This window comes from Perognathus longimembris, chromosome 16, assembly GCF_023159225.1.
Source record: "Perognathus longimembris pacificus isolate PPM17 chromosome 16, ASM2315922v1, whole genome shotgun sequence".
NCBI lineage: Eukaryota > Metazoa > Chordata > Mammalia > Rodentia > Heteromyidae > Perognathus > Perognathus longimembris.
This window is the reverse complement of record NC_063176.1, coordinates 2,120,951-2,144,698: the sequence shown is the minus strand read 5'-3', so window position 1 is coordinate 2,144,698 and position 23,748 is coordinate 2,120,951. Positions and strand designations below refer to the sequence as shown.

The 23,748-nt window shown below is 43.7% G+C and overlaps 2 protein-coding genes across 2 annotated transcripts in view; both read left to right on the top strand.

Annotated features, from left to right (window-relative positions):
* The window catches only part of LOC125365003 (alpha fetoprotein), a 28,055-nt gene extending 12,732 nt beyond the window's left edge, over positions 1-15,323 (top strand). Inside the window, exons 12-17 of the mRNA XM_048364857.1 lie at positions 513-610; positions 1,116-1,254; positions 2,988-3,211; positions 5,583-5,715; positions 6,779-6,833; positions 15,271-15,323. Coding sequence (XP_048220814.1) covers positions 513-610; positions 1,116-1,254; positions 2,988-3,211; positions 5,583-5,715; positions 6,779-6,823 — 639 coding nt within the window. The 3' untranslated portion in view covers positions 6,824-6,833; positions 15,271-15,323. The remainder of the gene's footprint in view (positions 1-512; positions 611-1,115; positions 1,255-2,987; positions 3,212-5,582; positions 5,716-6,778; positions 6,834-15,270) is intronic.
* LOC125365002 (afamin-like) lies at positions 12,688-22,194 on the top strand. The gene is given in 12 exon segments (XM_048364856.1): positions 12,688-12,723; positions 12,726-12,777; positions 15,271-15,319; positions 15,617-15,682; positions 15,684-15,747; positions 16,230-16,291; positions 16,432-16,596; positions 17,437-17,474; positions 17,477-17,568; positions 18,157-18,254; positions 21,040-21,166; positions 21,951-22,194. Coding segments are annotated over 12 exon segments (978 nt in total). The 3' UTR covers positions 22,080-22,194.
* Positions 22,195-23,748: the final 1,554 nt, after the last annotated feature.

The following is a 23,748-nucleotide window of genomic DNA, read 5'->3' as shown; positions in this document are numbered from 1 at the left end:
ACACACACACACACACACACACACACACGCACGCACACACACACACACACACGCACCCCCCAGAGCATCTAGTTATTAATTAGTAGCTACCTACTTATATCTAAGAGATAGTATTCTCATTCTTAAATACTTATTAGCTAGTAGTCAGAAATGAACAGCTTTCTTAGGATATAAAATATAAACCAAATTTCTTTGCTGCTCAAAATAAAGGGAAAAGTTACTTTTGGTTAGCTCCAGAAAGGTAAGAATTTTGACCAGGAAAAAACCATCATCCTTTCCCTGAAGACTGAATTCTGCTCTCCGTGGCTTGTGATTCACGATGTTTTCACTCACCCGTCCCCATCCAAAGGCCATTTACTTTAGTCTTGAAATTCAACCTGGCCGTCTTTCACATTTAAAAACTTCTAAAGTGGGGTTTCAAAATACAGTAAAAGCCTGGAGAACGTTACATACAAAGTTAACATGTCTTGGGAGGGAGAATAAAATGTCTGTCATCCTGCTTGTGCTTTCAGGAAGAAGAATTGCAAAAGTCCGTGCAGGAGAGTCAAGCACTGGCTCACCAGAGCTGTGGCCTCTTCCATGAACTGGGGGACTATCGCTTACAGAACGTGTATGCTCGTTTCTCATGACTTGTTGCCAGTGACTTCAAATCGCTAGCACATGAAAGAATTTCGAACCTCCGTTAGTGATCCTTAGCTCCAGCCCCACTCCCAATTTTGGATTCGAGTCAGTAGAAATAAACACCACCACCCCGTTCTCCCAAGAGAAGGGACCTTCGGCCAGTTTCCCCCCACGCAGGCGCTGCAAGCCTAAGTCTGTGCTGTAGAGCTGGCTTCAGCCCCCAGCCCTGCAAAGTGCTGCAGACGCGCTATCCACCCTGACCCTGCCACCGTGCGTCCAAGGCAGGGGAGCCAAGGGAAGCCAGCCGTCTGCAGCGCTGGCCTCGGAGCTGCGACGCCTTGGGAAGAGGGGGATGGACGGACGGTGGTGTCACGAGGAACCCCTGTCACAGCCGGCCTGTCCCCAAGGCTTCCTGTCTCCTGGCCCCAGAGGAGGCCTCTGAGAAGGAGGAGCCAGGGGTCTAGCAACAGCGGGGGGACTGTGCTTCTTTTCAGGCTCCTGGTGGCGTACACCAAGAAGGCCCCTCAGCTGAGCCCGGCCGAGCTGATGGAGCTGTCGGGGAAGATGGTGCAGGCGGCCGCCACCTGCTGCGCGCTCCCTGAGGACAAGTGGCTGGCGTGCGGCGAGCATGCGGTGAGTGGCCGGTGCTGCCCGCGCCCTCCTCGGTGCTCTCCTCTCCGCGGGCGGCCGTCCCTGCCCTCCTCGGTGCTCTCCTCTCCGCGGGCGGCCGTCCCTGCCCTCCTCGGTGCTCTCCTCTCCAGGGGCGGCCGTCCCTGCCCTCCTCGGTGCTCTCCTCTCTGCGGGCGGCCGTCCCTGCCCTCCTTGGTGCTCTCCTCTCTGCGGGCGGCCGTCCCTGCCCTCCTCGGTGCTCTCCTCTCTGCGGGCGGCTGTCCCTGCTCTCCTCGGTGCTCTCCTCTCCGCGGGTGGCTTGCGTGGACTCGCGGTGGCCTCTGCGTTTCCTTCCGGGGGGAGTGCGGAGACCGAGGTGCCTGTCCCTAGGCCTGGCCGGTCTGGGAGGGCTGGGCACGGTGCGCACCAACAGCTGGCAGCAGCTGGCGAGGCCGCTCCCCCTGCCCTTTCAGAATGGCTCGCGGACACATGGCCACTGCCTTCAGGAACGGGGAAAGCGGATGCACAGGAGAGGGACCAGCCATTGTGTCAGCTCAGTGTTTTTTTTAAATGACTAGGATTTGAAAAAAGTATTAAAATAGAAATAGCTTCACCCTTGATAAATTACAATGGCCAATCGCGTGGACTCTGTCGTATAACCTCTCGTGACGGAGCAGGGGCCATTGGCATTTCTCTGTACAGAGTACAGACTAGGGTCAGCTCCAGGCTGGACTAGCACAAGAACACTCGGGTACGTGACGCGACTGGCTGCTCCCTCGCCTAGGCGGGGTTAGACGTGGGATGACTTTTCATTTGGTCTGCCTGCCCTGGAATTGTTTTCTTTGTTTACCCAATGTTAAGAGCAAAGAGAATTCCCTGGACTTCATTTTATCTTTACTCTTGCTTGGACTTTTTCTTCACTTAGGCCGCAAGGATGCAGATGGGGAAATGATGGACAGTGTAGGTCCTAGACAGGAAGAGATTCTAGAACCTGCTTTCACCACTCAGCATTCACGAAAAGCTGGAACTTTTCCAAGCCGGCACCTCGCAATGCAAACGGGACTGCTGTCGTGGAAACGCAGCGTTCCACTAGGCATTCCGCATTCGCCCGAGAGTAAGCCCACGGTTATGTTAACACCTGTGACAAGTTACTGTGCGGGGTTAAGAAGTATCTCTGAAACGCAGAAGGTAGAACATTCCACCTTAGGAAAGCCTTGAACACACACAAGCGCAGCCACGCAGCTACTTAGTACACACCGGCCCGAGTTCTTTCCCGTGGGCTGTACGTGGCTAGTCGTGGCTAGAGGGATCTGACAGGCTCAGGCTTAGGCTAGTCTTACGTTTAGGAAGTAAGTCTCGGCATCTCAACAGGACATTTTAACTAGTTATGGCTGGTTTCCTAACAAGCCATTTATTTATCCTCATGGGGCAGGGCAGAGATTGTCCCCCCCCCCCGCCCCGTACCTTTGGAGTATATTTCAAATAGCTGGCACCAGAGTTACAGGATTTCAAAGCTATCCGATTCCCTTAACATGCTGAGGGCAGCAGGGGCGGCGCTCGCCTGCTAAGGGCTCTCTCTAACGAAGGGGCAAATTCCGCCATCTGTACCGCGGCCGCTCGCCGTCAGCCCCCTTCCCTGTAACATTCGCTGCACGCTGCTGGGTATTGAAAATGGCTGCATGATCCTCTGGAAAGCGCAAGGGTCTTGTGGCCGGTGGGAGCCCGGCTTGCGTTCTTCTGCTGCTCCTCCTCTCCAGGCCGACCTCATCATCGGACAGCTGTGCATCAGACACGCAGCGGCTCCCGTTAACCCCGGCGTCGGCCGATGCTGCAACGCCTCCTATGCCAACAGGAGGCCCTGCTTGACCAACATGACGGCGGACGACACTTACGTCCCCCCTCCGTTCTCGGAGGACAAATTCATCTTCCACAAGGATCTGTGCCAAGCTCAGGGCAGCCAGGTGCACACCGTGAAGCAAGAGTAAGTGCTGTGCGAAGAAGCTCAGTAAGAACGGCACCAAGGGGCCGGTGTCCACCTCACACATCTAACACCTCGGGGCTATCAGAACATGCCTGTCCCCCAAAGACGTGAGGTGCCTTTGGAGCCAGGCCCTCGTGGTGGCTTCTACTGGTAATCCTTGTTCCTTAGGAGGCTGAGATCTGAGGATATTGGTGTGAAGCTAGCTTGGACAGGAAAATCTAGGAGACTGTTATCTGTAATTCATCACCCAAAAAGGGGCGATCTCTTTTTAAAATAGTTCTACTTACATATCCTCACAGCTTGTTTGGAAAGTACATTTGGGAACATTCTTGAGGGCAGGCAACTTCCTGTTTATAAAGTTGTTTATTGTTAAGATGCATTTGTGATTGAAGGAAAAATGGAAATCTCATTTTGGAGTAGTAGGGTATTTTCAGCAGGTCTGGTTGCCTCCTTTGCAAGCACAGGGACCACAGTGAGTCCTTTTATTTAAACACTACGCTAAGAAGAGAATAATCATATTTGTTCCAGTCATGAAGCCTGGGGGCGGGGGCGGGGGTCGAGACATGAAATACACATTTCAATCCAAAGTGCAATGAAATACGCGCTTCATTATGCCATTGTGCAATGGCGATGGTCGTACAAGTGGATGGTGCATTTCCACCCGCACTTGCTCTGCACGTGGGCTCCCTTCATTGGAGCAACCTGTGCCTACCCAGCCGAATCTGAGACATGTTTGCAGGCACGGTGGCAATGAGGCCTTCTTTGGCAAGACCCGTCCCCCCTGCTATCCTGCCAATATTAGCTCACTGTCTAGCATGTACAAAGTCTCAGGTTTGTGCTCCAACTTCCATACTCCTTTATCTCCCCTCCCCTCCCCCCAAGACTAATGTAGGCAGTTGGTGCTGCCATGTCTAGAGAAAGGTGTGGTCATGGTGGTGTGGAACTCTGGGCCTTGGAGAAGAGCGAACAGGAAAGACTCTTCTAGATAAGTAAGGAAAGGCTGTAGCGGGATGCCCGAGCTTGTCTAGAAGCTGCACGAGTCCATCCCGGCCAATGGGGAGCCTGGCATACCTCCCTGCCTCCGACTTGCTGTTGGAAGTTCTTTAGGCAAGCAGAAAGTGCTAATAATCCTGGAAGAGTGATGCTTCAGGATGGAGGGTGCCAGTGCTCTGGAAACGCTCTACTCAGAAGGTTCCGGAAGAATATCACTGTGTAATAGACTTCTCTTGTGTGACTTTTTTTTTTTTTTTTTTTTTTTTTTTGGCCAGTCCTGGGCCTTGGACTCAGGGCCTGAACACCATCCCTGGCTTCTTCCTGCTCAAGGCTAGCACTCTGCCACCTGAGTCACAGCGCCCCTTCTGGCCGTTTTCCATATATGGGTGCTGGGGAATCGAACCCAGGGCTTCATGTGTAGGAGGCAAGCGCTCTTGCCACTAGGCCATATTCCCAGCCCTTTTTTTTTCTTTATTGTCAAAGTGATGTATAGAGGGGTTAGAGTTTCATATGTAAGGCAGTGAGTACATTTCTTATCCAACTTGTTACTTCCTCCCTCATTTTCCCCCCTCCCCCCTCCTTTTTCCCTCCCCCCCATGAGTTGTACAGTTGGTTTACACCATATGGTTTTGTAAATATTGCTGTTGCATTGGTTTGTCTTTTTATCCTTTGTCTCTCGATTTTGGTATTCCCTTTCCCTTCCCTAGTTATAATACCAGTATATACAGTATCCAGGGTACTAGGATGAGGTACAGTGATAGCAGGGGTAAAACCACAGGAAGGGAATACAAGAGGGAAAACAAAGGGTACGGTTTCACATTGTATGTTGAAAATAATTACAACAATGATATACCACTTGTTTCCATAACATGGAGTTCATTTCACTTAGCATCATCTTAGGTGTTCATAATGGTATAGCTATTGGGCTCTTGTGATCCTCTGCTGTGACTAGCCTAAACCTGTGCTAATTATTCCCTATGAGGGAGACCACAGAGTCCATGTTTCTTTGGGTCTGGCTCACTTCACTTAGTATGTTTTTTTCCAAGTCCTTCCATTTCCTTACAAATGGGGCAATGTCATTCTTTCTGATAGAGGCATAAAATTCCATTGTGTATATGTACCACATTTTCCTGATCCACTCGTCTACTGAGGGGCATCTGGGTTGGCTCCATGTTTTAGCAACGACACGTTGTGCTGCGATTAACATAGTTGTGCTGGTGGCTTTAGTGTGGTCTTGATTGTGGTCTTTTGGGGAGATGCCCCAAAGTGGGGTTGCTAGGTCGTAGGGGAGCTCCATGTTTAGCCTTCTGAGGAACCTCCACACTGTTTTCCGGAGTGGGTTGAGCAAGGTGTCTCATTTTGTTTTAAAAAAACACAGGCTTCTCATTAACCTCGTGAAGCAAAAGCCACAAATAACGGAGGAGCAGCTCAAGGCCGTCACTGCCGATTTCTCAGGCCTTCTGGAGAAGTGCTGTCAAGACCGGGATCCGGAAGTCTGTTTCTCAAAAGAGGTGGGTGCAGCACACTCCAGTGCTCAAACTAAGTGCTGCAGCCAGCCATGTTTCAGAAGCTCACAGAGGTAATCCTAGCTACTCAGGAGGCTGAGGTCTGTGGTTCCTGGTTCAAAGCCAGCCTGGACAGAAAAGCCTGTGAGACTCTTTCTCCGATTTACTAGCAAAAAACTAGGCAGGGATTCCATCTCCAATTAACTAACAAAAAGCCAAGCTGGAGGCATGGTTCAAATGGTAGAGCACCTACCTTGAGCCAGAAAGCTGAGCAGAAGCCAGAGTGTGAGGTCTTTCTGAAAATTAAAAATTGCATATATTTAAGACATAGAATGTGTTTAAAAAAACAGGTACCTACTGTAAAATTATTACCACAATCAAGCGAATTGCCTACATTTTGTAAACCTTAAGCTTGTATTGCATTTGGACATAGCATTTCTTTGTTTTTAAAAGACACTCTATGAAGTCAGTTTTCTTGTCAATTTTATTTAAATTTATCGTCATGTTAAAGTCTGGATGCTTTGTTATATGCAAACTAAAACTAGCTCATATTTAGAAATGAATTTTCTCCCCTGTCAATTATGTAGTTAGGTGTTTCGGGCTGGGTGACCTTATCAGTACAAGCGTGGTTGGTGGGGTAGAGGGGGAACTGGCCACAGACAGACAACTGGATAGAACAAAGCAGGTTACTGATAAGTATGATGCAAAAAGATCCCGTCTCTGATTGGAGGACTCACTGAGGTGTAGGAGACATTAGCGGGTAGTGGTGATGCTCTCTCTGCAAACCTTTTAATTGCCAGTGACTGACTGGTGAGCCAGGGAGAAGCAGACGAGGGCAGATACAGATTTGATGCCTGGCATAGAAACCACATCTGTTGATCTGAGTAGACATAAGTGTCCCATCTGACTCCCACTGTCCTGGAATGCAGTTAGGAGGGACACATTTCTTGAACTTATTGAGTTATTTTCATTTATCTACTAGAGTTCACCTCAGATTGTGGGGAATTACCTCTAGATCTAATACAGTCATCCATTGTCTGATTATTTTTTATGTGTTCTTAATTTCCAGGGTCCAAAACTGATTTCAAAAACTCGTGCAAGGTTGGGAGTTTAACATACTTCAGGTAACAAGCAAATTCAGACAAAATTAAATATAATGTTGATTCTTCACAAGTATTGATCTGTAGTGAGCTAGATCCTAAGAAGCACCCTTAATTTTCCCAAAAATAAAGCGATGGAATAAGGAAGTTTTAGTTTTAATATATTGGAACAAAACTTTAGGTGAATTCAAAGATCTCTTTGATTTATCTCACATTTTTCTAATATAAAATCATAGGCCCATTACCTCTACACATATTCATTTGATTAGTACTTAATACAAAGTTTTCTTTACATTGCAGGGGGAGGAGACGGCTAGACCAGTGTCTGTGGCCTGGTGGGCTCTTCTGTTTAAGTATAACTGACAACACTGTAATGAGATAATTTAAGACTGTAGAAATAAAGAATTTCTAAACATTTCTTTTTTTCCTAACCCTTCTTACTTGTGAAAGACATAACTTTCTTAAATAGTTTTATGTACCATTATTGGAAGAAGATTCTATTAAAATACGCCGTTGCGTCGTGGTTGTTATAGGAGAGAGAGCTACCAAGAGGGGATGTAGAGCCCTGAGACTTCATCCCTCGAAGGCCCCAGGAAACAGTCCCAGGTGAAGCTTTCTTTGGAGCTGCCAGGGACAAATCGTCCCTTCCAAGACTACTTAAGTATTCCAGCAGATAATCTGGCAGTGAGAAAAGACATTACTATGCTTTTCTTGGACTCACGGAGATTGAGAATGTGGCTTTTTTTGCTTCCATCTTGTTCAGCTCTCTATTCCCAGACACTTTAACACGTGTGTGCACTGGGTTGCAGCTGTTTTGGTTGGCTGGGATGATTTTCCAACGTCTTGTTCTGGGTGTAGTCACTGTTCCCCAGTTTGCTTCTGTAGAGAAGGACGTGAGTAAAGTAAATACGATGCCAAAAATATGAACCATAAAGAAATAAATTGATAGGCTTAAACAACAACAACAACCCCCCCCCCTTTCCCTCTGTCCTAGAAGGCATCATTAGTAAAAGATGAATCTAAGACTGGGAAGAAGTCTTTCCAAGTGATAAATTCATAGAATTTACGAGTATACAGACTACATTTTCAAGGTTTTCCAGACTGAACAAAGGCAAAGCAAAGAAGAATATAAAAATGGAGAAAGAATAAGGGACCTGTGGCTTGCACTTGCTTTCCTAGTTACTGGGAAGCGGGGATTTGGAGTAGCGTGGCAGACTAAAACCAGCCAAGGCAGAAAAGTTCACGAGACCCTGTCTCTCAAATAACCAGCAAAAAGTAGCGCTAGAAATGTGGCTCAGAGGGTCAGATCACCAACCTTGACCACTGACAAGGTTCTGAATTCAGACTCCAGTAGATCTCATCTTCCAAAGAGAGAAAGATTTGAGCAAACACTATCCCAAAGATGTCTCAAACAAGCACTGATAGGACATAGGAACATGGGAACATGTTTAACATTATTTATTAAAAATGAAAGGTGATATCTGTACATGACTAATAAATGACTATCGTTAGAAAATACTGCCGGGCACCGGTGGCTCACGCCTATAATCCTAGCTGCTCAGAAGGCTGAGATCTGAGGATCTCGGTTCAAAGCCAGACCAGGCAGAAAAGTCCTCATGAGACTCTTGTCTCCAATTAACCACCAAAAACTGGAAATGGTGTTGAGGCTCGAGTGGTAGAGGGTTAAGCTTGAGCACCAAGAGGCTCAGGGACAGTGTCCACACCTTTAGTTCAACTACTGCCAAAACTATTATGCATAGACCATCCTAATTGTCAAAGAGAATATTTAAAGTCCATCTTATACATTGGTCATGGGAGTGCAAAATGGTTTAATTTGAAAACTTCTCATTCATTTTATTGTATATCCATTATATAGCCACAGATGCCCACTGTTATTTATCACAAAGAAAGAGAATATGCATGTTAATAAAAAGATGCACAAACATTCACAAAAGCTTTATTTGTAAGAATTTCCCCTTAGAAATATAAATTGGATATCAGTGGGTGAATATAAACAAATTATGGTTTAGCCACACAGTGGGATATTACTAATTAGGTTAGTAATTAGATTAGTAGACTTCCCTGCAGAAATTTTACAGGCTGGAAGATAATGGGATAATGCAAGTGCTAAGAGCAAAAAGAATCCTATCAATCGAGAGTCCTTTATTCAGAATCACAGTCTTTCCAAAACAAAGAATAAAGGTTTTTCTTCTTACAAATTATGGCTGACTAACATAGGAAATGCTAAGCAGGTTCTTCAGGCTGAAGAAAAGACAACTATAACAGTATAGAACTTAATGTTTTATATAAGCCTCACAGTAATCACAAAACAAGAAAACATATAGTCGATACACAAAAAAATGAAAGGAAAAGATTCAAAGCCTGCAACTTCAGACAACTTTTAGAACAGAGTAAAACAGAAAGATAGGAGCAAAAATCACCATAAAATAGTGAACAAAAAGGTCTTCGTATTCAAGTTGTTGTTTCAAATATAAGTGGATTAAATTCATTCTATAAACATAGACTGACTGGGTTTTTTTTTAAAGAGACAATTATGAGGCTTACTTCACTTTTAAGACTATACATAGAAAGTAAAGAGATGAAAAATAACATTTTATGCAAATGAAAAACAAAAGAGCAGTGTTGCTATGCTTCTATCAGTTAAAATAAACGTTAAGTAAAAAACTGTTAAAAAGAGACAAAAGTGTGAAGTGTGATAAGGCATCCCTGGACCAGCTAGGCAAATGTAGCTCCATCTTTAAAATAAACGGCGCCCCCACCCATGGAATGAGTTTCTAATGTTTTGAGATGTTCAAGTACACTACCGCTTTAGTAGCTAAGTAACGGTCATGCTGACCAGGCTGTGTTTTGCTTCTGTAACTCCCCGCTTGGCTTGCATCTGCAGAAAAGAACCATACATGGGTGTTGGGTATAGAAGGAGCTGACATCTGGCTGGGGACTGCACCTAGGAGGTGTCCCCGAAGCCCAGCGGAGTGGCTGGCCAGCTCATGAAGACTTTCTACTGGCTGTGCTCTGTGTCCCTCTGGTCTCTCCTAGCCGGTCACCTCATAAGAAAAGAAATTACTAGAAATAATGAAAGGGCAAGTAAGCAAGAAGATGCTGTGTGTGTGTGTGTGTGTGTGTGTGTGTGTGTGCGCGCGTGCGCATACATCATTACATATATGTATATGTCACTTCAATTGGAGCATCTCAGTATAGAAAGCAGAATTAATAAATCTGAAGGGAGAGATGGACTATAGTACGATATTAGAAGGGCAATTTGATTTCCCGCTTGCGACAACACAGACTATTTAGTCAGAAAATAAGCAAAGAAAATGTAGACTTTGCTTATGTTTTGGACCCATGACCCTAACAACTATCCAGAGACTATTCCATGCTACAAAATATACATCCTTTGTTGGATGCCTTTATAGCTGAATTTTACCAAGCATTTAAAGAACTATAAAAAAAAATCAAGGTCCAGCAAATATTTTTCAGATCATTTTATGAGTCCAGCATTTAGCTGATAATAAAACCAGACAAAGCCATTGTAAGATAAAAGTTATAGCTGGGCACTGGTGGCTCATGTCTGTAATCCTAGCGACTCAGTAGGCTGAGATTTGAGAATCACGGTTTGAAGGCAGCCCCTGCAGAAATGTCCCCTTGAAACTCTTCTCTCCAATTAACCACACAATACAAGCAAGCAAGCAAACAAAAGCTGGAAGTGGTGCTGTGGCTCAAGTGGTAGAGCTCTAGTCTTGAGCTGAAGAGTGCAGGGACAGCGCCCAGGCTCCTAGTTCAAGCCCCACAACCAGAAAAAAAAAAAAGATTAAAGATTATAGTTATTATCCCACTAATTGCTAAAGCAGACATGCTCATACCAGGAATGCCAATAATTTATACACACACACACACACACACACACACACACACACACACACACACAAAGAAATCTAAGAACACAAAATTAAAATACATGAGTTTCCAGAAACAGAGAAACAACAACAAAAAATCCTTTAAACTCTCTATTGATCAGCATTTAAATATTAGTCCCCAGCTTGAACATCAGTGTTTGTTAAGTCTGCTTGATCAGTTTGTACCGGTTTTGTCTACAATGATGCGTTTAACTGCATGACAAATACTTGTTTTTGTTCTTGATGGAGATTAAATTGCCTTGAAGTTTCTAGGGTATTTTGAACCTACAAAGTAACAGATCTAAGTAGCTTTCTACATTTTCTCTTTTATTATTATTAAACAGATGTCTTCAGTTCAATGCAAGAAAACATTTCACTGTTGTACAGTCATGTTTTGGTGGTTTGATTGTTTACAGTATATTCCACAATAAAGGAATCTGGCAGGCTTTCACTGAAAATAAGTTGCTGTACTACGATGTATCCTCTGCTTCTCTATCATACTTTTGATGCTGAGGTTCTTCTGGTCGGGCCAGACTATATAATATTGTAATTTAGTCTAAGACAGTTGGCCTTGTTTTGGATACTTCCATTGCTTGAAGACACACATGGAAAATAGACAACATATATCTCACAGTGCATCTAGAGCTTTTAATAACAACCACTTTTAGGTTTGTTTTGGATTTTTGACCTATATGGCATTTCCATTTAGTGTCCTTATTAGCTAGAGTCTGATTAGTGCTTCATTTTTACAAAAACACTTTATATGTCTATACGATATATAATACATATATACATCTTTCCTTTGTTAGGAATAACAAGGAAACTTGCCTTTGACTCCTTTTTACACTTTATGGCAAGTAGAAGGGAAGAAGTGAATTTTTAGATCATTCCTAGGCAAATTGTAAAGCTGATGAGAAACCTGTTTCTAACTATATGAAATTTCTATTTTACTAGAAATGGGAACTGTAGCCTCTTGAAAGAGAAAAAAAGTCATCAATCTACTTTTAGATGTATCCATATATTACATTTCTGTAACTTTTGTTTGTACAATAAAAATTCACATAATAAACAATGTTGTGATGTAAAAATTTATAGTCTAATATTCCAAATGACCAAAGATGCAAAAAGAAAATCTTCAAAACAATTCCTCAGTAAATTGAATCAACAGCACATGAGAGGGATCATTCATTATTATCAAGTGGAATTTACTCTAGGAATGAAAGAATGGTTCAAAAAACTAAATCAATAAATATGGTATATACTACATTATAGAACAATGAACAAAACCCATACAGTCATCTTTATAAATATGGAACATATTTCACAAAATTTGGCCTTTGATCAAAATTTTCAGCAAGTTAGGCATAGAAAGAACATAGCAAAAGTTTTATATGACATGTTTGTAACTAAAACCAAGTATTAAAAAATATTTCCATATACACACAATCCTATTATTAGTATAGATTCTCAGAATTTGAGTGATTGGTTCAAGTGATGAGGCTATTTTTAAAAACTATTTATTGTTATTATAAACTTATTTTTTGAAAGCTTTGTTTATATGAGTTCCTTTTGCTATATATTTATAGAATCTGATGTTTTCATTGTTTTATTTGTTATGCTTCTACCACATAAGATTTATTATTTTCAAGTGTAAATCTCTTTGATTATACTGGAATACAAGGTTGCATTTTCTTTTTGGAAAATTTTCCTAGTCCTTTTTCATTTAATGTTTGAAATTTTCAAGATTTTTTTTTTGGCTATTTAATAAGGTGTTGTGCATACTTAGTCTGTGGACCCATTTTCTCAATAGATACTTTCCTAGTAATAATTACCAAAAAATTATGCAATAGGTGCAGGTGAAATGTGTGATATTTCAGAAGTAGGCTAAGCAGGTTATTTTTTAACTAATACTGTCCAGGAATCGTATAAAAGTTGATTTTCCTTAACTATATTCTTTTGTAAAAATGAAGCTGTTCAAGCTTACAGCTTTGATTTTTTTTCCTTGTTCTTTTGGATTGAATCCCTAGCTCCACCTACAAAGCCTCAAGATGTAGGTAAGGAAATCTGTTCGTCTATCAAGAAGGAGTGACTAGATTAGGGTAATTATTCCTTAGCTTCTTCTTTTCTTTCCAATTTCATTCTTTACCAAGTTCTTTCTCCCTTTTCAAATTAGTCAAACTACCCGCTCCAGACCTTGCATTGTAACAGGCCTGTTCTCCAATCTACAGACAGATACAGTCTTCACACTCAAAAAATGACCAGCAATCGGTGACAGGAAATGGTTGCTTATTGACAGGATTTAGCCTTCAAAATATTACTACTTCTTGCAAGTGTGTCTATATTGTTCATGCTAACAGCAGAACAACTGATATTCAGATGTTTGCTTTGCATCTTTGGTCGTCCATTGTATCTTCCAATTAGATGGTATATACTTTTGCTTCAACTATTCATTTTGCATATTTCCCCAAGACTGCCTCAAGCAGCGTAAGCTTGGGGGTGGGCATAGATTTGGGGTTTCTGAGATCCAAAGGGAGAAACCTTTGAAGGCTTTGTGTTCAGAGGAGGCTCTTTCTGCCTTCTCTCTGGTCTGGGAATGACATCTTTCTGTAATTTTCCCAGAAGTGCCCTTCAAGGCACTGGAGACGTGGAGTGTTTTCCTCCATCTGATAACCCCTCCACGTGCCTGCCAAGGTGGCCAGCCCCAGGGCTTGCTGAGAATGATCATTGTTTGTGCTGTTGCTGTCCTTTCGGTAATGGAGCTTCAGGTCCGGGCTGGGGCACTTTTTACTCAAGGTTAGCGCTCTCCCACTTTGAGCCGCAGCACCACTTCTGTTTTTTGAGTGGTTAATTGGAGGTAAGAGGCTCGTGGGGACTTTCCTGCACAAGCTGGCTTTGAACCGTGATGCTCAGATCTCAGCCTCCTTCAGTAGCTAGGATGACGGGCGCGAGCCACTGACACCAGGTTAGAATCACCATTCTCATGCTCTGCTTCTCCTTTCCTCTTGTAACAACTTACTTCCCAATCCTTCTGGTTTCTTTCATAACTTTTATACCTATATTTTCTTCCCCCATTCTTATTATTGTTACCAAAATTAAGGTCTTGCCTATTTTACAGCGGGGTAAAACTCCTTAATAACTATCTTTCCCCCATTCTTCCATCCACCTACTTGATAAATAGTTCTCACCACTTAGCATCTGTTATGCCCTGTGAGAGGGCTTAAGCATACAAGGTAGATCATTGCTTGAACGATATGCAGAGTACAGAAATGGTCATAAACCTATTTATAAACCTAATCATTGGCTTTCTGTGATTTCCAACTCCTCAGCTTTATATATAAGACACTCATGATTTGAACCTAGGCCATTTCTATCTGGAGTATGTCCTATTACTCCTCTGGAGGACTTACTTTCTCATCAAAATGGACCATCTTTCTTAAACTACATTTCAAGATTTCTCATCTTATGTATTCTTTACACCGTTTCTCCACACAGAAAGACAGGACTCCTTATTTTTCTCCCAGAGGAACTTTTTGTTGTTGTTGGTGGTGGTATTTTTTTGTGCTTTTTTTTTTTTTTTTGCCAGTCCTGGGGCTTGAACTCAGGGCCTGAGCACTGTCCCTGGCTTCTTTTTGCTCAAGGCTAGCACTCTGCCACTTGAGCCACAGCACCACTTCTGGCTTTTTCTATATATGTGGTGCTGAGGAATCGAACCCAGGGCTTCATGTATACGAGGCAAGCACTTGGCCATATTCCCAGCCCCCCGGGGGAAATTTTTACAATTTTTTTTTAGACTCAACTCATAGGATATTCCTCCAATAACCTTTTTCTGGTTCCTGGCTTGGGAAACAAAGGAAACATAAAGTATTCTTGACAAATGCTTAACCGTCTTAAATTGGCTTACAGTCATAGAATCCCTCTGCTTCCGTGAGGTGCAGGGGAGATGTCTTTCTTGATCATTGTTATTGCTTCATAATGATCAGCACAATACTGTGTAAAGAATAAGGACTCCATAAATGTAATCTCTGTGGACACACAGAAATGTTTTCTAATTTGTATACGTGCATTGGGAGAGAAATTGTGACTTTAAATGAGTCTGGAGATCATCGAATATGAGTGTGACTGGCATTATAATGACATCAAGTATCACTATGTTGTAGCATCTCTTGTCTGACCCTGCCCTGGAATTATATAACTTATTAGTTATTTTTCCCTGCTACTTCTCTAGGATTAAATGGTAGACATCTGGATAGAAATGATGCTTACAATTGAGATTTATATCAGGGGATCCGTCAGCCTTCAATCTAAAATCTGATCAGTTTGAAATCAACTCAAATAAATTCAATGTAGTGTGAATATTCCCTGAGCACAAAATCATAATGATTACGACCTGATGTTGATTTTCATGAATTTTCTCTTCTACATTAAATATATAAAATTATTTTATACCCTAAATATTTTATTTTATATTTTGTAGATTAGCTGTCACCTATAGTTTATTGGATAAATGTGAAAATATTACCATATACAGTAATATTCTTGCTTTGCAGGTGGCTTCAACATTACCCAGAAATTTATAGAAGAGAACAGTGGATCCTTGTGAGTTGTGCTAGACTCCTTTGAATAATGAAGTTTGATGCTATTTATCGGAAACATTCTAGAACTGTGCATGCTTCTCAACCATGACTTAGTTAAATAAAAGCCATGAAAAACAAACACAACACTAATTACAAAATGTCAGTAAAGCCGTTGAGCTGTCGGGAGGCTGTAAGATTAACAGGCTGTGTCCTCAGATAATTTCTGGGCTATTCAGCAGGTGAATGTTCCTGTAAGATTTTGTTAGACATCACTGGAAATTCCGCAGATGCTCATTAGGGGCTGTGTGGACTGTTGCAGGGCTGTCATCGCAGGTTCCCAGTATGCTCAGGAAGCCACCGTTGACGAAACTGAAATGCCCGTTGAAAATGACACATTGTAAGGACAGATGCCTGGCCAACCCGAAACTTCCAGAATGCTTAGAGATGGCTGTAAGTAAACAACTTTCAATTATTATAAACACTACACTTCAGAAAGATACTCTACACTCTACACTATTTTTCATACTTAAAGGGCTTTGCTCAAGAGAAAAGCAATTCTGTATATGATGTACAAGAGGACTTACCTATATACTTTCAATACGTAATATACATGCCTCTTGGGTATATAGCATGCCATCTGGCATCCATCCATCCATCCATCCATCCATCCATCCATCCATCCATCCAGGCTAGCTAGCTGGTCAGAGAAAGTGGTTAGTATTCTGCAAATGCACCACGTGCTTGTTTCAATCTATGCTCTATTATCACACACTCTTTTCTGGGCCTCCTGCAAATAAACTCCTAAGCACCATTGTTAAACCCACACTGACCTTGTTACCTTAGGAGATGAGAACAGCAACAACAAAAAGGCTGAAGGGAAAGGGAATACAGTCACTAAGGAGAGAGTGACAGGTCATGTCCTTTTGTGGCAGGATGCAGAGCATTTCCCAGAGTGTAAGATGATGCTCAAGGGTAGGGGTCAAGAGGTTCTACTGCAAGAGCCTCATCTCTTTCCTGAAGGTAATACTTACCATTTAAATAACTTTGTCATGAGTAAAAACTACCCCTTCTCCCCACCTCCTCCAGGAGAATGCTCTACAGGAGAGGATGAGTGCCCAGAAAGTGTTTTCTCAGAAGTATAACTTGTCACAATGTTGCAGTCAAGTTGACAGCTGAAGGAAGACTCTGTTTCTTATATAAAAAGAAAGCCACTGTGGGATTTCTGCCTCCTTTTTCTAGGCTGGATCCTGAAGAGAAATGCCAGGCTTATAAAAATAACAGTGACTCTTTCATAAACAGGTAAGTTTCATTTTAGTACAAAAATGATTTCATTGAATAATTATTCTTAGGCTAAATCCAATATGTATCCGAGAGGAGCATGGTTGGGTTTTGTGGATTGCACGCATTGCGTCTTCTGCTTGCACCTGGGCCTGGTTTTGGGCTGTGTTGAGGGTGTAACTAGGGATGGGACATTCACACCTCTTTTAAGACCTTTACACTAGTCATGTGCATCTTCTAATGTGATAAACCCTACAATAGAGGTGTGTTCCCATTGTTACCTTGGGGGGAAATACAGTAGTGGGAACACTATTTGCTTCCCATTGGAAAACCACAGCTTTTACTTTGGGGAGAACGTTTTCAGCACCACAGTCATAACAAAGCAGAGACCGTTGCTTTCATGTCTTTATTTTTTCTCCTGGAAAGCACATGTGCACTGTAGCCTGTCCCACGATCGTTTGGACTTGCCTCTGGAATGAGATGTGTGTGGAAAGCCATCTTCGAATGTGGAAGGGAGATTTGTCCACGTGGCAGAGTCAGAGGAGAGGAGACAGCATGTTCTTAGAGCTCAGTGTTCTGGGTTAGAAGGGCAATCGTTTCCCTTATCTGAAGTTAGGAACTCCAGTAAGAAGGGCTTTAAAGAATTCTTCCTGGGGATTGGGCAGCGCTGTCTTGTATTTGATTTTTCTGTAATGGGAAAGAAACCTTTCTCTCTATTATCTTCCTTTTAATTTGCCTTCTGTCCTCCTTTTCCCCTTTCTCCTGTCCTTACTTGCTCTTCTTCATTATTTCTTTCCTGTGTCTTCCTTCTCCCTTTGCCTCCTTTTTTATCTAAACAAAAGCATTTTATTGTTCTTATAGCTACACTCTTGAACTTGCTAGAAGAAATCCCTTTGTCTTTTCCCAGTGCTTCTAACGGTCGCTGCTGGTTTTGAAGAGATGGCAAAGAGGTGTCGTGAGGAACAGCAGAAAGCCAACTCCTTTCCAGCAGAGGTGGGCATTTCTTCCATTTGCGTCACGAGAAGGCTAAGGAGTCACCAGGGCCGCAGCTCCAGGTTCCGCCCTCCGTTGCTGGAAATGATTTTTAAAAATTGCACTATCTGTTATTGTCTTGCCACATCCACTGCTTGTCCCCCCGCTGGTCACCAACCAAGGCTGTTAGGAGCGTTCTCTTTCTCTGAGACCTTAGGGACCAGTCGACATCTGCCGGATTTCTCTTCTTTGTTTTCCTCGCGAACTGTGAGATAGTGAATGAAAGTCCAGGATGAAAGGTAACGTTTCTCTTCTGTCCTTGGCAAGCCTTCCTTCGCTACTGCCCACACAATCCACCCTATCCCAGAAGAGAGAGCTGCGTTCACAGAGTTCTTCCCATTAGGCTTTCTATCAAATACACCATCAAGAACGATGCTGGCCTTGCCTTTATAATGAACCACAGATGTATATTCCTCTCCGTAGGTAAAATTACTAAAATGAAAATTCTACGGATGACTTGTCTGTGATACACTTTGGTAGTTTAAAGAAATTTAAAAAATCAAGAGTGAATTTTTTTTGCTGTTTTCAACGGAATTTTTCTCTTTTCAGGAAGCACCCACCATGCAGTACTTGAAAGCATTATCTTCTTATCAAAAAACTGCTTGTGAGGCGCTTTGGAAGTTTGGACTGCGCGTCTTACGTTCTGTGTGAATTCATTCTGCACTCGCCCCTTGCCTCAGATATATTTTCTTGTCTGTGTCCCGATTCTGTGTGAGCAGTTGATGGCTTTGTGTTTAGGTTCTTTCTCGTTCCCCGGGGATGGCTGAGGTGGGGGGGTTCACAGGAATGGTTCACAGTCGTTAGGACAGGATGGATAAAGAGTTGGGAGGTGGGTGACCCCCCAGGAGGAACGCAGCTCCTTCTGAGGTACACGGTGGGCAGTCTGCGGTGGGTTATTCACGCTGCCGCGCTCTCACAACAGGATGCTGTCCCCTCTACACAACGTGCGGTGCCATAACAGGACAGAGCTGCCCACGTCTTTCTTGGTATGCAGCACAAGGACAGCAGCAGCATGGGTGAGCAGGACGTCAGCCCTGCGCGTTCAAGGTGACCCCGGGCTGCCACACGCCACGCCGTCTGTGGAGCCAGCGGCTTTCGAGCTGGTCCTGTTGTATCGGCAAGGAGCGCCATCATGGTTCGCTCGATGCTCTTATGATGTTAGTGGCTCCTCCGTTGTCTTTCCAGAGACGGCGCTGTTTTCCGTCCCCAATCTCCCGAGATGAAATGTGATGAACTCACTCTCTCTCCTCACAATGATGCTCCCGACACACACGATGGACGTTGCACGGGGGACTTTGCGAACCGCGCCCGTGCCCAGGTGATGTTCCTCAAAACCGGGCCACAAAGCGCGGGGCTTTTGACGCTTGCTCGAACATTTTTGTTCCCAATTAACGTAAACAAGGCACACATGAATGGGGTTCGTTATGATTATTTAAAACTTATTTTGCCATCTTTAAGTCGTTGTACGAAGGAGGTGCCACTTCACTAAACCGCTTACGGATGCACTGCGTCTTGATCAGTGTCGGCCTTGCACATCGCCCACCCCTTCCCACCCAGCCTTATTCTTCTTAATTTTGTGGTGTATACAATGAATTCTTAACTGTATTATTTTAATCATTCACACAGTGTGTCCTGGTCAAATGATGATAATTAGTATCTCCAGGCCCTGATCATTTCTCTATGCATTGAAACCTATAGTGAGTATTTCTCTTTTTAACTGTTTAGAAAATACATGATTTTTTGGGAACTAAAATTACTGCACTGCAGGATTCTAGGACTTACTTTTATCTGTCTCTAACCTACTTCTATTTCCTGCCCCTTCCTAATCTCTGATACAATTTGATGCCCTCCTACTTTAAAATTAATGTTTTAAACTCTTATAGATGAGAGGAAAAACATGTACAATTTGATTTTAAGTGCCCGGCTTATTTCACTTAACACAATACCCTCAAGTTTAAGCCATTTTGACATAAATGATAGGATTCTATTGTTTTATGGCTGAATTATATTCCATAGTGTGTAATACATACATGTAGGTAAACATATGTTTTCTTTATCCATTAGTGTATTTATCAACTGACAGTTTGAGTTCAGATCTTAGCTTTTTGTGAATAGTGCTGTGGTAAATACAGGAGTTCAAGCCTCTCTTGGATACGCCAATTTCATTTCATTTGGGTATATGCCAGATGAAATATATCTGCATCATATACTTTGAGAAATATTCATTTTGTTGTCCATAATGGTTATACCAAATTACATTTCCAATAGTTGTTTAAAGGACTTCTCTTTCTTCTATATTCTTATCAGCATTTATTGTTATTTTTTTGCAGTACTGTGGATTACATTCAGCACCTTGAGCTTACTAAGACAGAGTTCTACCCCTTGAGCCATGCCCTCAGCACCATTTAATATTGGTTATTTTCATGATAGGGTTACACTTTATACCCGATCAGGCAGGACAATCCTTGAGAATCTTATCTCCAATTAACCACTGGAAAACTGAAGGTAGAGCTGTGACTCAAAGAGGTGAAGCTAGCCTTGCACAGAAGAGCTCAGGGTCGGCACTTAGACTCCAAGTTCAAGCCCCACACGGTTGGTAAAATAAAAATTAATGACATTATTTTAATTTTAAAGAGATCACACATGCGAAGTTGTGGCTCACGTGGAAAAGCATTAGCCTTGAACAACAACAAGAAAAGCTACAGGGCAGCACCCAGGCGCTGAGTTCAAGTTCCATTACCAGCACACACACATAGAAACTCAATCATATGAAAAACAAGCACACTTTCTCCGCGTTTACCGGATGAGCAAACAGAGATGCAGAGAAGTTAGGTGGCCTGACAAAGATTCACAGCTGAAATATGGCAGGGCAAAGACTTGCTCTTAGGATGTCAGACGTATGAGGTTGTCCTGCTGAACTGCTTCCCATGGGTCAAGAGAAAGTTAGGAGGCTGGGAGCAAGCAGAGCTAAATCAGAGTCCTGTCTATGGCCATCCCACCCTGAACGCACCCGATCTCGTCTAAGTCACAGTCCTGGCTCACTCCCTGGGACCAGTTACACTTCCCGTGCTTTATTTGACCATGTCTCAAATTAATAGACAAACATTTATTCCAAGTTTATGGATTAGGAAACAATCCAAGAGCTTTCCTGTGTTTCTACCTCCAGAAAGCCTTTCTCTATAGGGAATGCGATGGGGGAAAAGGGAGACTTACAATTGAATAAATGCAAAAAAAAATAAAATGTTCTTTTAAGTGTGAGGGCGCTAGGTGCTGAGAGCTGGAGGAGGATTGTGGACAGTTGAATCTGGGGACTCAGACCCAATATGGAGGTGAAGAAATTTTGGTAGTTGAAAGTAGTTGAAGAAGGATGGGCAATGTAGACAGAGAATGAACAGAATAGACGGAAGTAGTAAGTGCTTGGGGGGTTTACAGCTGTGAGGAAGGCGAGCTGCGGCCCCAGCTCCCCGCAGAGGAGCTGATCTTCCTTGGCGAGGAAATGGTGGCAGCGTTTACGACCTGCTGCTCACAGAGCAAAGCGTTTGCCCGTGGTGGTAGTTTGGTGAGTATGGACCACAGACCTGACAACCCCTCAGGGGTGGAAGGGTATCTCCACTCACTGACTTACGGTGATTGTCCACCTTTTTCTCATCATTGCTTTCACGTTTGTCAAACGAGGAATGTGGTTTGCCTTTTGGCTTGTGCTGTAAAACTACTAAGAAGCAGAGGAGAATAGCCTACATATTTTTTAAAGGGTTCTCTAAGTTGACGTTTTTATGTCTTCTCTACATTAGAATTGATTTGTTCGGTGATACGATTGAGAAGTTACGATCACCTTTCAGAATGAGAAAAGAAACCCTTCTATTTATTTTGTGGTATCTTTCGTGCATTCTAGGTGGTACCCCTAATTTAGAAACTTATACCTTACGTATGTTAAAGTGTTATAAAATTTCCTTCTTTCCCCAAGAGTGGAAACTCAGTAAGAGAATTGTGATTTCCAGTGTAATCTTTTTTTTTTTAGGGGCTGGTGGAGGCAGGTAGAGAGTCTCAGGAAAGAAATGCACCCTAAGACCAAGGTGCTTGTTGGATAATTCGAGTTGGCTATTTGCATCTCTCTGCTGACAATTATAAATGTGCGTACTGGATACCCAGAAGTTAATCGGTGGCCGTTCACGTTGCTATAGGTTGCACTTGGTTGTATTTCCATTTAGGGCCTTGCCCTTTGATTTCTTTGTACATTGTGCAGCCCTGTGAGTATACTTTAGCACATTCTCGCTATTCATCTAATACTTAAAACAATCTAAGTTAAGAAAATCACATCTGACTTCTGTTTCTCCCTGGGATAGGCAGCCTCCATCCTTGGAGACTTACGTGGGATACATGAAGCCCGAACCATCACCCCCGCCGTGGGCCCCTGCTGGAAAGCAAACGTCGCCTTCCGAAGGCCCTGCCCTGAGGGCCTGAGAGCTGACTAAATGCATGAGCCTCCACCAGCCTCTCAGGATTCATTTGCTTTCCATGCGGACTGGTGTCTGGCTCCGGATGAGGAACTACAGAGCAAGAAAAGCAGGTGGGAACAACCTCTTGCGTGTCCTTCTTTTCCTCAGTCGGAAGGCAGGAGGCTTGCTTTCACAGGTGTGTGCCTTCGTTGCCCTGATCCTGCTCCTTCCATGCAATTGTCTGCTCTCCTATTCATCGCAATCACAGTTGCACATGGATATTGCTGTTCCTAAGTAGAAGCACAACTTGTCTTTTGCCAGGTTCAAGGGCAGACTCAGAACACACTGGGTTCTCTTGAGAGGACGGCATGGACGTCTGTCCTGAGGATCCCGTTCGTTGTTTCAAAGCTGGAAAGGCGTAATGGGATAAGAATGGTGTTCCTCTTTTTTCAAGCAACACTTCAGATGTCAGGACAGGAGACTTGCTTTGGGGGAGTAGCTGTGTCTCTGACAAGCGCAGTAGAACCGGCCTCCCGCGGCTGGGGAAGGGGCTGGGGCGTGAATGGAGTGCTTTGCACTACTCACCCCTTCCAAGCCTAGCAGGTGTTTGGGTGACAAGGCTCTGGAGCAGAGGAGCTTCGGAAAGGAGCCCGGGCCTGCTTCAGACAAGCCGTTCGGCTTTGCCACTGAAATTCCACCCGTGCTGCAGTTAAATAACAAACTAGCGCTCCCGCGTGGCCCTATCCGCCGTGTGTGTGTGTGTGTGTGTGTGTGTGTGTGTGTGTGTGTGTGTGCGCACTTGCTGCACAAATGGGAGGCAGCTCACCTGCCGTGTGTCAGGTGCCTTCCATGCAACTTCAACCGAAGCAGCTGACAACAGGGCACGCGAGTCACCCCAAAGCCGACATCTCTGGGTTTTCAGTGACTTGTCATCCTAATGAAGCGGTCAGAGTGACTCCCAGAGGACATGCCGATAAAATGGCCCAGGCGTATGTAAGAGGAATAGCAAAGAGAGAGGTGAATTTATTTGCAATTCATGACATGTCTGTTTTCCTGCTTATAGTAAGCAAGGCCGTCCCATGTCGCCGTCTATAGAGATAACAGCTTTGTACGGATGTGTTCTGGGTCTCCTCCCCCTCCTCCTTCCCCTTCCCCTGACCTTTCTCCTTCTCTCACCTGCTTGTCCAGACAAGATTGATACCCTCCATTCACAAGAGGAGAGCAGGCATTTCCTACTCTCTCTGGTGTGTGTGTGTGTGTGTGTGTGTGTGTGTGTGTGTGTGTGTGTGTGTGTGTGTGTGATTCCTGGGGCTTGAACTCAAGGCCTGGGCTCTGTCTCCGAGTCCTTTTGCTCAACCACTTGAGCCACAGCTCCCCTTCCAGCTTTTGGAAGTAAACTGGAGGGGGATAAGAGTATCAGGGACTTCAATGCGCAGGCTGGCTCCACACTCTGACCCTTAGGTCATGGACTCCTGAGCAGCTACGATTAATTACAGGCACCACGAGCCCCTAGGGCCCAGCTATTCTCCTGCCTTTCTTAAAAATGGGTAGGGTCGGTTGCCTGAGTTCTCCTCATTTGTAGTTTTGTCTTCTTGAGGTCTAGCCCACCACAGATAGAAGATAACTAAGCTTCTTTCATCCTGTTCCCAGAGCTCCTGCTTGGAGGAGAAATGACCTCTCTCCCGATAGCCTTTTTTTTTTCTCT